At 39.8% G+C, this 14,328-nt stretch overlaps 1 protein-coding gene across 7 annotated transcripts in view; it reads left to right on the forward strand.

The window, feature by feature from the left end:
• The window catches only part of WDFY3 (WD repeat and FYVE domain containing 3), a 278,454-nt gene that overhangs the window by 162,786 nt on the left and 101,340 nt on the right, over window positions 1–14,328 (forward strand). For all 7 annotated transcript variants that reach the window (XM_070458192.1, XM_070458191.1, XM_070458195.1 and 4 more), the window contains 6 exons: window positions 425–525; window positions 679–897; window positions 4,696–4,877; window positions 8,772–9,003; window positions 10,487–10,647; window positions 12,886–12,997. In XM_070458192.1, coding sequence (XP_070314293.1) covers window positions 425–525; window positions 679–897; window positions 4,696–4,877; window positions 8,772–9,003; window positions 10,487–10,647; window positions 12,886–12,997 — 1,007 coding nt within the window. The remainder of the gene's footprint in view (window positions 1–424; window positions 526–678; window positions 898–4,695; window positions 4,878–8,771; window positions 9,004–10,486; window positions 10,648–12,885; window positions 12,998–14,328) is intronic.

Raw genomic sequence — 14,328 nt, forward strand, 5'->3', positions numbered from 1 at the left:
ATGTTTTAAGAACAGTGTTGTGGATTATCATCAGTGAGTTAAAACACATGTGGGACTGGGCGAAATGAATCAGAACAGTGTTAACAGAGGAGAGTGACTCACTAGGAAGGGCCACAAGGGACTTTCTCTGTAAATATGATGATGAAATTGTTCTAGTATCTTGAACAGGGTTGTACATTGGTGCATTTTACCATGTGCAAGTTATACTATGACTTTTTTTTAATTTAAATATTAAATTTTGATATTTTGATATTCTCAAAATTAAAAGAAGGGAAGGACTTTGTTAGGCATCTGGACTTACTCCATAATCTCTTATCTCTGATTACCCTTAAATAATGGTAGTTTGTTTCACTGTGGTAAGTACATAGCAATAAGAGAAGAAAACAGTTGCCCTTTAAAATGTACTTTATCTTTTACTTAATAGCTGCCTGTTCCTGCCCAGCCTGGCCCCCCATAATGCCCCTACAAACAACGCTGTCACAACAGGTCTTATTGATGGGGCCGTGGTCAGCGGCATTGGTTCCGGTAAGTACTACTTTCTGTGCTTATGAGATTCTTTTTTTTTTTTTCAGCAGACTATATATTATTTAGAGGTTTTGCTTTTTCTGGCAGCTTTTTCAAGTACAAATATGAGTCAACACAAACTCTCTCATTGTTATTTTTCTATTTTCACTTTAGGTGAACGATTCTTCCCTCCTCCATCTGGCTTAAGCTACTCCAGCTGGTTTTGCATTGAACATTTTAGTTCTCCTCCCAGTAACCACCCAGTCAGACTCCTTACTGTTGTTCGCCGAGCAAATTCTTCTGAGCATCATTATGTATGCCTTGCCATAGTTCTCTCTGCTAAAGATCGGTCTCTGATTGTCTCCACCAAAGAGGAACTACTCCAAAACTATGGTCAGTATCTGCCTTTTTCTTTTTGCTTCCTGGCAATTATTAAAAGTACCAAGCTTCATTGTAATATTCAGTTTTGAGGTCCAGTGGTAATTCTTCTCTCATTTAAATTATTATAGAATAGAATAGGTCATATGATAGCTTGAAGATTGTTTACTGGTGAAATTTCAGGGCTTTCACTTTCAAAAGAGACTTAGATAGAAAACAGTGGAGAGAGGTCCTAAAATAAGGATTCATCTCTGCTCGCCAAGAAATCACAGCTTTTGCTCGGAAAGCAGGATGCTTGTTTAATACATTTTAGTAAGGATTTTCATTGGCTGTGAATTCTGCTTAACTAATGAATATTCATTGAGCACCTGCCTACCATATGTGCCACTCTGTGCTAGACACAATAACATTTTAATTACTTTATTCACTGCTAACCTTCAAGGCTTAATACTGACCTATTTAATAATCCTAATTCTCTTAATTCCCTCCAACATGCCATACCGTTACATTGCTGACTTCAAACTCAAGACATTCATGAAGATCTTCCTAAAAGATACAAATGAAATAATATAGAAATACCAGTTCACTGAATTTTTGCTCTGAATGTAAGCATTTGTATATAAACATACCTCTTTTTTATCATCTAATTTTGTCTTTTAACTAATTAGATAAAATAATAGCATATATTGCTTTACCTGTAGTCACTATTCACTTATTAATTGAATATGAATATTAACTCATTAGTTAGATAGTAAGGCTTCTTGTCTTAGGATTCTTAACCACGATCAGCACAGAGTTAGGCATCAATACAGGAATTGCTTTAAAATCCTTTATTTGCCCATTTTGTGGGATTTGATTCTGTTTCTATTTTCTTCTTAATCAAGACTACCTCCAGTCTTGCAATTTGAGATGCCTACTCCCTCCGTTCTTTCACCATGTCTCTGACCTCTCTTGCAATTTCCTTCAACAGCTTTCTCTTCCATCTTCCTCTTAAAATTCACATTCTTCAAGCTTTTATGTTTAGTCTTTGTACTCAACCAGCTTTTCATGAGAAAACATCAATTTTCTGTTAGCATTATATCTTTGTAACCTCAGGGACTGTGAAGTTAAATTTTTTAATTTGTCTGTGTCCCAGGCTTTGTCCTCATATGTTCACTGCACAGTAGACATCTTAATGTGAATAAAAGTCAACAGGAATATTTGTTCTTAAAATCTGCATTTCCTTTTGTTTTCCTGTCTTGGTGAAGGACACCCTCACTAGCAGTTATCCTGTCTTTTATTGTTGTTCAGTCGCTGGTTGTGTCAGACTCTTTGCGACCCCATGGACTACAGCACATCAGGCTTCCCTCTCCTCTGTCTCCTGGAGTTTGCTCAAACTCATGTCCATTCAATTGGTGATGCCATCTAACCGCCTCAACTTCTGCTCCCCTCTTCTCTTCCTGCCCTCAATCTTTCCTTGCATCAGGATCTTTTCCAGTGAGTCATCTCTTTGCATCAGGTGGCCAAAGTATTGGTACTTAAGCATCAGTCCTTCCAACGAATATTCAGAATTGATTTCCTTTAGGATTGATTGGTTTGATCTCCTTGCTGTCCAAGGGACTCTCAAAGAGTCTTCTCCAGCACCACAGCTTGAAAGCATCAATTCTTTGTCACTCACCTTTCTTTATGGTCCAAGTCTCATAGCCATACATGACTACTGGAAAAACCATAGCTTTGACCATATGGACTTTTGTCAGCAAAGTGATATCTTTGCTTTTTAATATGTTGTCTAGGTTTGTCATAGCTTTCCTTCCAAGGAGCAAGCTATCCTGTCTAGATACCTCGAATCATCCTTGGAACTTCAGTTGGGAAGCTACCCCCTTTTCTACTCAGTCTTACTGTACTGTCCCTCCTTAATGTTGCTTGAATTTCCCTTTCCTCCCTATGCCCACTGTCATAACCTTTGTTTAATATTCTTTACCACTTACCTGGACTTCATAGATGTTAATTTTTATTTTGTTTTTGTCTGTTTACCCTACCAGAAGTCTTAAGTTCCCACTCATGATTCTTCTATTTTTGTAATCTGGACCCTATCACCTAAAAATTAAAAAGGGAATAATGAGTTAAGTGAATAATAATGGAGAATTTAGAAAGAGGATAGAATTTAGTAGAAAAGTTTGGATTGGGTCTGGGGATATTTCAATAAAAAATGTTTTCTAATTATATCATTCACCGAATATAATTTATAAGACCACAGTAGTTAATATATCATTGGAAATTGTAGTAACATATACATTAGTAATATTAACGATATTATGTTTATAAGCATCTATCCTCTGAACAGCTATAGTTTATTAAGATGGCTAGGTAACTTAAAGTTGTCAGAACCAGTTGGCTCACTAAATATCCTGAAACACCACTGAATGCTGGGTGTATCTTAGTTTAAGCCTGAGTCAGAATGTGAAGCTCTCAGAAAATTTCTCATCTTCTACAACTCTCAAGAGGATTCAGTCTATTAACCAAGGAAGGGAGAGGGAAGAGTTCTTGGTTTCCACCCATACCTTTATCTTTTCTTTTGCATCCCTCAGTCCATGACACTAGACCTCATCAATAGATGTATACTCTGAATCATCATTTAAAAATAAAATCTTGGCTTTTCAGTGTATGAAAATATTTTAAGATTCCAAAAGTATGATGTTTTATTTGTACTTGTTTCTTCAAATAGTATAAACTTCTAATTGTCAGTATATTATATGAGCTTGTCCTGAAAACCACTGGGTCTACATTAAGGTAAATGATTAAGATTAGCTCTTTTTAAAACGTTTTCTTGGGTTGTGGGGAGGAATGAGTTTTTAACATCTGGATTTCTGCTGCTGTCCCATCTTCTTTTGAATTCTTGTATAAGATAAATTAATTTTAACTACTTTAGCATTGAGTTAGTACTTAACCCATTATATCCTGGCATGATTTGGCAACATACTCGGTAGCAGAGGGAAGCCAGATTAGAGTCAAGAAATGATTGCAAATGTTAGCAAATCCCCAGAGCAAAAGAAAATATCTTTCCGATTAAAAAATAAATTAAAAAAGAAAAATTCTTCCACTCCACAAATCACTTTCTTACCAACAGTTGTCAGCTGAAGGTCAGGGCTGTACAACTACAAAGTAAGAACAAATAGTTGCCCACCTTGTATCACTGAACAGAGCATAAAGCAAAAATAAACTGTTTAATTTTCTTGTTTATTTTTCTAACCAATTCTATAATCCAATGCATGTCAAACTATGATTTTAAAAGATGTTTTATAACAGACTATGATGGGTAGTATTCAACTAATCTGTTTTTTTGTCCATCGTAAATTTATTTTACAGTCTATTAATTTTTCATTTCTTTAGTTATCATAACTTTATTTGATTATGACTATGTATCTTGAGCAGAAATGAGAAAAATATATCCCAGGTTTTACTTTTTACTACAGATTAAGTTATTCAGTGAATAAGGTATTTTTATTTACATCATCATCATCATAGTCTGGGCTTCCCAGGTGACTCAGTGGTAAAGAATCCGCCTGCCGATATAGGAGACATGGCTTCAATCTCTGGGTCAGGAAGATGCCTCTGGAGAAGGAAATGCAACCATCTCCAGTGTTCTTGCCAGAGAAATCCCATGGACAGAGGAGCCTGGCAGGAAACAGACCACAAGGTCGCGAGAGTCGGATGCAACTTAGCAACTGCACAACAGCAAGATGTTAGTCCAGCAAGGAGTGGAAGTCTCAGTGTGAATAACTGCTAGAATGAGGATGATGATGAGTTTTCAATTTCTTCCCCCTCCTCCTTCAGTTGATGATTTTAGTGAAGAATCCTCTTTCTATGAGATTCTGCCATGCTGTGCTCGCTTCCGCTGTGGAGAACTGATTGTTGAGGGACAGTGGCATCACCTGGTTCTGGTGATGAGCAAAGGGATGCTGAAGAACAGCACTGCAGCCCTCTACATTGACGGCCAGCTTGTCAGCACTGTGAAGGTGAGCGTGCTCAGAAACCCACCTTAAAAGACAGTTCAGTGGTGTGTGCAAAGCATTTATGTGTGTGTTTGCAGGGGTATTTTTTTTTAAATACTGGCTTAATTTTAATTTGTCCTTCAGTGCCCATTTAAAACATTATGTGAGAGTCATAGGACTGGCTAATTCATGTCACTTTATTAGAAACAAAGGAGGTGTTACAAGGTACTGAAGATGTTAGTGAATAGCACAGTGCTTGAGCACTGAAGGACAAGCACTCACCGGATTGGTAAGTGCTTTTTCCCCATAGAGAAACCAGTTGGATGGCTGGAAACCAGATTTGTTGTTCTTGTTATTCAGCTGCTAAGTCATGTCTGACTCTTTGCAACCCTCTGGACTGTAGCCCGCCAGGCTCCTCTGTGGGATTTCCCAGGCAAGAATACTGGAGCCAGCAGCCATTTCCTTCTTCAGGGAATCTTCCTGACCCGAGGATCGAACCCTGATCTCCTGCATTGGCAAGTGGGTTCTTTACCAGCTGAGCCACAAGGAAGCCCCTAGATGCCTCAGTAAACAATGAACACACTATTTTGTCACTTCATTGTTACTACTGTGTGCAGTCCAGTACATTCTGTTTTCCGTTAGAGTTTGAATTGTTTTTATTCATATTTGTTTTCAGATCAACAGGATTAGTTCCTGAAAATAATATTGGGTGTTTCCTTATTGTTCGTGAATGAATGAATGAATGAATGAATGAATGCATACACATTACTCTTGATAGCTGTATTACAGTTTTCAGAAGAGAGGCAAGAGAGTTGATGTAACAAGTAAAGAATCCAAAGGTCCTTTTTTAAGACAGGATGAATTCTGCATGTTACTTTCTACCAAACTCTGTTTAGCAAGCTTTTAAAGTTCTTTAACTTTGAAAAGATGGTATCCATTTTTATAAAGTTATCACTTGAAGGAAGCAACAAAGATGAATTAGGCCTTTTTTCTGAATTGAAGTTTAAAAAGTAGTGAAATGGGCCACCTTAGAATACATTTCCTTCCTTAATTATATTTTACTGTGACATTGTTTCAACATGATAAACGCTGAAAGGAACTCTGTGGGAATAGTCATATGTTTTCTTTGTATAGAGGATTGCATTTGAAATGGGCTTGTAGATTCATTAGAAGGTTGCTCCTTCATTATATTTAGTATTAATATTATTGAAAATAAAAATGTCTAACTTCTCGGATTGTGAAGTAGGAAATTTATTATTGATATATTGATATCATCATCATCATCATTACTATGCCTTTGGGAAGTCACAGTCCTCTGAAACTAACCTTTAGGTCAAATGTTGGTCTTCATACTCATACTCTTAACTTCACAGGGAGCTGTTCTTTAATAAGCACAGAATAATAGATGTGATCTGAAGCTGGGATAGTGTTAAGACAAAACAATCTATGGAAATGTTGCACACACTTGTCAACAGATGAGAGCTGCCTGCACTGTAAGAAGCTACTTGATGTCCTGATCTCTTACACTCTATAATTATATGTTTATTATAATAATTGAATGACAGTTTAAGCATCTTGTCAGTAAAAGTAGTATAATTTCAAATCTAAAAATATATTTTTCACTGAGATTAAACTGTGTGTATAAATTATAACCCCCTTCATGGATCACAGCCTTGTCATGGGAGAAGGGGCTTGCATAACTCAATGGAGCTATGAGCCATGCCATGCAGGGCCACCCAAGACAGATGGGTCATGGCAAAGAGACATCAAGGGAATATTTTATGCAAGGATGGGCTTGATAAAGGACAGAAATGGTATGGACCTAACACAAGCAGAAGAGATTACAAAAAGGTGGCAAGAGTCCACAGATGAACTGTACAAGAAAGGACTTAATGACCCAGATAACCATGATGGTGCAGTCACTCACCTACAGCCAGACATCCTGGAATGAAAGTTAAGTTGGCCTTAGGAAGCATTACTATGAACAAAGCTAGTGGAGGTAACAGAATTCCAACTGAGCTATTTAAAATCATAAAAGATGATGCTGTATTTTAACAGCATTTAGCATTTTAGTTGCACTCAACATGTCAGCAAATTTGGAAAACTCAACAGTGGCCATAGGACTAGAAAAGGTCAGTTTTCATTCCAATCCCAAAGAAAGGCAATGCCAAAGAAAGTTGAAACTACTATATAATTGTGCTCATTTCACATGCTATGCTCAAAATTCTTCAAGATAGGTTTCAGCAGTATGTGAACCAAGAACTTCCAGATGTACAAGCTGGATTTTGGAAAGGCAGAGGAACCAGAGATCAAATTGCCAACATCTGTTGAATCATAGAAAAAGGAAAGTTCCAAAAAAATCTGCTTCTGCTTCACATCTGACTGCACTAAAGCCTTTGACTGTGTGGATCACAACAAACTGAGGAAAAGTCTTAAAGAGATCAGACTATGAGACCACCTCATCTGTCTCCTTAGAAACTTGTATGTAGGTTAAGAAGCAACAGTGAGAACCGGAACTAGTAACAACGGACTGGTTCAAAATTGGGAAAGGAGTACAACAAAGCTATGTATTGTCACCTTGCTTATTTAACTTATATGCAGAGTACATCATGCGAAATGCCGAGCTGAATGAATCACAAGCTGAAATCAAGATTGCCAGGATAAATATCAACAACCTTATATATGCTGATGATACCACTCTAATAGCAGAAAGTAAAGAACTCAAAAGGCTTTTGATGAAGGAAAAAGAGAAAACTGAAAAAGCTGGCTTGAAACCCAGCATTCAAAAACCTAAGATCATAGCATCTGGTCCCATCACTTCATGGCAGTTGGAAGAGGGAAAAGTGGAAGCAGTGATGGATTTTATTTCCTTGGACTCCAAAATCACTACAGACAGTGACTACAGCCATGAAATTAAAAGACGCTTCCTCCTTGGAAGGAAAGCTATGACAAACCTAGACAGCGTATTAAAAAGCAGAGACATCACTTTGCCGACAAACGTCCGTATAATCAAAGCTATGGTTTTTCCATTAGTCATGTACAGATGTAAAAATTGGATCATAAAAAAGGCTGAGTGCCGAAGAATTGATGATTTTGAGTTGTAGTGCTGGAGAAGACTCTTGAGAGTCCCTTGGACATCAAGGAGATCAAACCAGTCATTCCTAAAGGAAATCAATCCTGAATATTCATTGGAAGTAGTGATACTGGAACTGAGGCTCTAATACTTTGGCCACCTGGCTCCAAAGAGCCAGCTCATTGGAAAAGACCCTGATACAGGGAAAGATGGAGGTGCAGAAGGATCAGGTGGTGGCAGAGAATGAGGTGGTTGGGTGGCATCACCAACTCAATGGACATGAGTTTGTGCAAACTCTAGAAGATGGTGGAGGCATGCTCCAGTCCCTGGTGTCACAAACTGTTGGGGCAACTGAATGTCAGTAACAACATAAATTATTTAATACTCATTTTTCTAATATATGTATGGCACTTCACTCATTCATCATAAAACACTTCATACAGTTTTATTCACCAGACTCACACTGCAAGTGTCATAACTAATTGCAAGACTGCCTGCCTAACCATAATTGGAAAGTTCTTTTTCTATCAACCTGAAAATTCCATAACAGCACCATTAGTTTCATTTGCAAACCAGAGAGTAGTAGTATCCCTATATTTGTCTGTTACCCTTTCTAGCATTAGGTGGTTTATCTGTATTACAGAGTTCAGTTACAGATTTCCATCTTGCACATCAGTTTCTAGAATCTTGGCCTGCTCTTATCTTTCCCGGCTCAAAAACATTTTGTATATTTATTAAGTTGTATGGCCCTGGGATAATGAAAATCTGCATTTGAAAAATAGTTATTTTCCTAGTGACAGTGTTTGGGGTTGAATCTCATAAATTTGCTTTCCTTTTCTTTACAGCTTCATTATGTTCACATTACTCCCGGGGGCTCAGGCTCTGCCAATCCACCAGTGGTTAGCACAGTCTATGCCTACATTGGTACTCCACCCGCCCAGCGCCAAATTGCTTCATTGGTTTGGCGCCTGGGACCTACACACTTTCTAGAAGAAGTATTACCTCCTTCAAGTGTTACTACCATTTATGAACTAGGACCAAATTATGTGGGAAGCTTTCAGGCCGTGTGTATGCCATGTGAGTAACTTATTCTTTGTTCTTGAAATTGTGTAAGAGTTACCTCCTGTGATAAAATGTGTGAATAAGTGCAATATGTAGATAAGATTATACATTATGCTTGTCTAATAAAAGGGCCTTCTCCTCTGCGTTTCTTCAGCATGAAATGGTTGACCCCTCTCTGCTATTCAAAATGCTCTTCTCCACTAATCATCCATCCATTCTTGTTTCTTGTCTTCATGTCTGATGACTAGTTTTCCCATTTCTCTTCTTGGCTCCAAGATGTGGGTGTGTACTTTTAACAGTCTAACCCCAACCTTCTTCCCTCTGTCATTTCTCCTATTACATGAAGCCATTTAGTAAAGTGTATGTCCTTTGGGAAAAGGAAAGAAGGAAGAGTCTGACAAACACACACATACATTCTTTAGCGTGGACCAGTTATCATCAGTTTGCCTCATTGCTTTAATCCTGCAGTCCACTCCTGTTATCCTTTATTCCAAAAGGAATTTAGAATCAGACAGCTGATGTTAAGCTACAGTTCTTTGGCAGTACTCTTTCCAAATGTTACCTTCCCTTCCCTTGTTCTCATTCTACCAAAGTTCTAAGTAGATTTGGGACAAGTATACTATGAATGATGATAATACTATGGCTACGTAATTTTGCTTTCACTTAGTTTCTTGATTCAGATAGTGTCTAATAGTAGCTAACACTGACTGAGCACTTAATATGTGCTGAATAAATTGATACCCATGAAGGACATAGCTGATCTGGGCCCCTCACAAGTATCCATTCATCTCCTCAAAATACCAGGACTTAGGGACTATTATTATCATCCACATTGTACAGATGAGGAAACTAAGGTGCAGAGATGTATAGGTCACACAGCTTTTAAGTGATAAAGCAGAGGTTCATACTTAAGCCCCCTTCTTCAGAACTACTCTGCTGTGTCTACTAGAGGAGTAAAGAGAGGCATATATGAGAGCTCTCATTGGGGAGGAGACCTAATGCTACAAAGCTCACAGATGTTCCACTCATTCCCTTGTTCCTTGGAACCAAGAGAAAGTGTTTTGTAATTCCTTTGGTAATAGTTAGAACTCTTCTTCTTCCTTTACATTGTGCTACATAGTAAGTATATTTTAAGAGTAAAACTTGGGATGCAAAGCTTTATGTTATTTAGTCGCTAAGTCATGTGCAACTCTTGAGACCCCATGGACTGTAGCCTGTCAGCCTCCTCTGTCCATGGGATTCCCCAGGCAAGAATACTGGAGTGGGTTGTCATTTCTTTCTCCAGGCAAAGCTTTATGACTGGATGGTTTTTCCTTATTTTCTGATAAATAAATGAAGAGCTGGAAATTAAATAAAACAGTTTCTGAATTTTAGCTCCTTGTTCCACTTTAAAAGATTTTCAAAGCTACCCATTTAAAAATGATAAAAAGGATTTAGAAAGTGTCTAGGATCAAGAGGAAAGCTGATAATTTTGAAAAGGATTATTCTTCTTTTGAAGGTAAAGATGCAAAATCCGAAGGTGTGGTGCCCTCTCCTGTGTCACTAGTGCCAGAGGAAAAGGTGTCGTTTGGCCTCTGTGCCCTGTCCGTGTCCGCCTTGACAGTGGCGAGGATCCGGAAGGTGTGCAACAAGCTGGACAGCAAGGCCATCGCTAAGCAGGTAAGCAGAGTGATCTCCCAGGGGACTGCGGCTGATGCTCCCTGCAGAGGTGTGCCAGAGCTTTCTCTGGCACCCCCCCCCCCCAACCCCAAGCAAGAGTGGTTGCTAAAAACAGCGTTTTTCAGTATTACTTTGGTTTATTTTGCTTTGGATTTAAGCCACAACATTTTTAGCTATTTACTGTAATTTGGAAGAGTGAGAATTTCCTTCCAAGTGCCCAGTTTATATTCTTATATTTTCATTGGCAATTAAGAAATTGAACCTTGGGAAACTAAAGAACATAACTGCTATTTTAATTTTTTTCTGGATAACTTACTAAACACCGGGCACCATTTTGTTCAGGACACCACAGTAGACGAAAAGTAAATCCCTGCCTTTATTAACATTCTTACATTCTAGTGGAAGAGACAGATAGTAATAACAAAAGAAATAACCTGATCATAGAGTATGTTGGAAGATGAAGAGTGCTAGGTAGAAAAACCAAGCCAGAAAGAGGAGAGAGAGAAGCTGATAGTTCAGAAAGGGGAGAGAGAGAAGCTGATAGTTTTAGTGGGAGGGTCAGAGGAGGCCTCCCTGAGAAGGTGAAATTGGAGCAGCCTTGAGAGAGAGAAGGCAGCAAAGAATGGTGTGTGTATGGGGGGAGGGGAGGGGAGTGTGCATTCCAGGAATACTGGTGCTGGAGCCCTGAGGGGACAGTACATGCCTGCCAGAGAGGCAGGTGTGGCCAGGAGGAAAGGAGAGAAGGCCTGGGTAATAGGCCAGGCGAAAATGGAGTCCCGTGTTCTGATCTGAAGAAAACTATAGGAAGAGTAGTTTGGGGGGCGGTGAAGGAGGTATTGAGAATTATGTTTTGAAAAATTTTGATGTCTCCATTAAGAAGCCTCTCAGAGCCACTGAAAACAGGAGTTGGTTCAGGGGAGAGGTTTGAATGCTAGGGTTGTTCCTGCTGCTGCTGCCGAGTCACTTCAGTCGTGTCTGACTCTGTGCGACCCCATCCCTGGGATTCTCCAGGCAAGAACACTGGAGTGGGTTGCCATTTCCTTCTCCAGTGCATGAAAGTGAAAAGTGAAAGTGAAGTCGCCCAGTCGTGTCCGACTCTTCGCGACCCCATGGACTGCAGCCCACCAGGCTCCTCCGTCCATGGGATTTTCCAGGCAAGAGTACTGAAGTGGGGTGCCATTGCCTTCTCTGAGGGTTGTTCCTAGGTGGTGTTAAAGCCACGAGACTAGGTGCAGTCACCAAAGAGGAGATGCAGGTAGAGAAGACAAAAGGTTTACAGAGGGATCTGGCACATTCCAGTGTCACGAACCTGGGGGGATGATGAAGAACCAGCAGGGAAGACCAAGGAGCCAGCACGGAAGGAGAAAGTGAGGCGAGTCTGGTGTTGAAAGCGGTGATTCGCTGTGGATGTGTCAGAGCAGTCAGGAGGGGTGAAGGCTGAGGACTGTCCATCAGGTTTAGGAAGGTGAAGTCATCAGTGAGCTTGAGAAGATATTTTGGCTGTTGAGGGGAGGCAAAGTCGAGGGGAGGGAAATCAAGAGGCTGGAAGGGAAGGATTTAGGAATAGTAAGTATTGACAAGCTCTTAAGCCAAAGGCTTGCCTGTGAATAGATATATCTCTCTTCTGAGAAACATAAACCACATAAGTTTAGTTCTACAGATAACAACAGAATTAAGTATATGAATTACATTTCTTTGCTTTAAAAGCAAATTGTGTATGTCTGTGCAAAATACATTTCTTTTGTGTGGGCGTGTTTTATCCATAAACTTTTGAGCAATTTATGTGACATTCATTTGCATATAGTGTAAAGCAATTTTTTTTGCTTTGCTCTCCAACTTGTAAACTTTCCCCTTGCCCCTGTGAGGGTGGATGCTGACAGTGCCCTATATTCATTGTATGATATTCACTGATCAGAGATACTGGGAGGCAATGAGTGTTGAGAACCTTTATACCACAACCGAGTTTCATTCAGAAGGACCCCAGAGCTGTTCCCCAAGACCCCCTCACCTCCTTTCTCACGGTGGATTGTATTAATATTTCACTTACTTCCTCCGAGTTTCCACACCTTTGCAAGTGTTTGCACATTTTTAAAAAATGAACGCTCCTGTTTTTTAACCTTCTGAGAAGTTGAGAGGGCAAAGTTACGTTCCCCATTCATGTTCTTTTTTCTTTTCCAGTCAGAATGTTGAGACCATTCCTCTCTCATGACATTTTTTCCTTTCCTGTTTGTTCTTCAGTTAGGCATTTCCTCCCACGAGAACGCCACTCCTGTGAAGCTGATCCATAACTCTGCAGGACACCTCAATGGGCCCGCGCGGACAATTGGGGCTAGTCTGATTGGATACTTGGGTGAGTCACACTGCCTTTTCCTTTCAGGGTTCTTTGTGGTGATGGTTTAGTCACTGAGTCACGTCCAGCTCTTTGTGACCCCATGCTCGGTAGCCCACCAGACTCCTCTGTCCATGGGGTTTCCAAGGCAAGAGTATTGGAATGGGTTACCATTGCCTTCTCCAGGGGATCTTCCCAACCCAAAGATTGAAACCGTGTCTCCACATTAGTAAGTGGCTTCTTTACCACTGAGCCGCTGGGGAAGCCCTCCGACTTCTTCATTTGCCTTCAGATCCCTTTAACTTTCTCATTTGAGTGTGGTGTCCTAAGTTCATATTCTGTACTGCTGACCTGTCATGTTCTACAGTATTCAAAGGCTAATGTCAGTCCCAAACTCCAGTGAACTTTAAAAATTATAACCATTTATAAAATTCCATTAACTTACCCCTGTCTTTTGTCAGTGCTGATGAGCACTGACTGTATGCTGCTATATAATTTCAAGGTGATGTTAACACTCCATTGAGGGATAGATATAAAGACTTGGAAATACTGATGATTGCTACATGATTTGGTGCCACAGTGAAGACACGTGTGGTGCTTCTGTTTTTGGAAATGAGTTAGAAATAAGAACTTCAGAGTAGGAGCCCTGTGGATCCAAGTATAATTAAAAGTCAGAGCTGCGGAGCCTCAGACCTCATATCTGCTTAGAAATAGTGGATCATTTTGATTAGATAGAATTTTGAAACATAACCAAAGCAGGCCATCCAAAATCCAAAACTTACAATTATGTATTCTAATCTGCAAATCAGTACGTAAGATGAAAGTGTTAGTCTCAGTCTTGTCCAGCTCTTAGCGAGTCCACCAGACTCTTCTGTCTGTGGGATTTCCCAGGCAAGAAGACTGGAGTGGGTTGGCATTTCCTTCTCCAAGGGCCCTTCCCAACCCAGGTTTCCTGCATTGCAGGCAGATTCTTTACTGCCTGAGCCACTAGGGAAGCCCAGTATATAGTGTGTATTCCTTTTAAAATTAACAAAAAGCGTTTCCAGTCAGTGTCCTATGCTTATCAGTCCTTGGCACGTCTTTGAACTTTTTCTTTTTGACCATATTGTACTGCTAAAAGTTTCCTTTATGCTAGTAAAGGAAGTTCGCTAGTAAACCACCTTTATGGTAGCTTTTCTTTATTCACCTCAGGAGATATTTCCTGAGCTCTGCTCTACGTTCTTTGCAAAGGTACGGCAGCACTGTTGTTCATTCACTCAGTCGTGTCCGACTCTGCGACCCCATGGATGGCAGCACGCCAGGCCTCCCTGTCTGTCACCAGCTCCGGGAGCTTGCTCACATTCATGTCCATC

The sequence above is a fragment of the Odocoileus virginianus genome, chromosome 29, assembly GCF_023699985.2.
Source record: "Odocoileus virginianus isolate 20LAN1187 ecotype Illinois chromosome 29, Ovbor_1.2, whole genome shotgun sequence".
Taxonomy (NCBI): domain Eukaryota; kingdom Metazoa; phylum Chordata; class Mammalia; order Artiodactyla; family Cervidae; genus Odocoileus; species Odocoileus virginianus.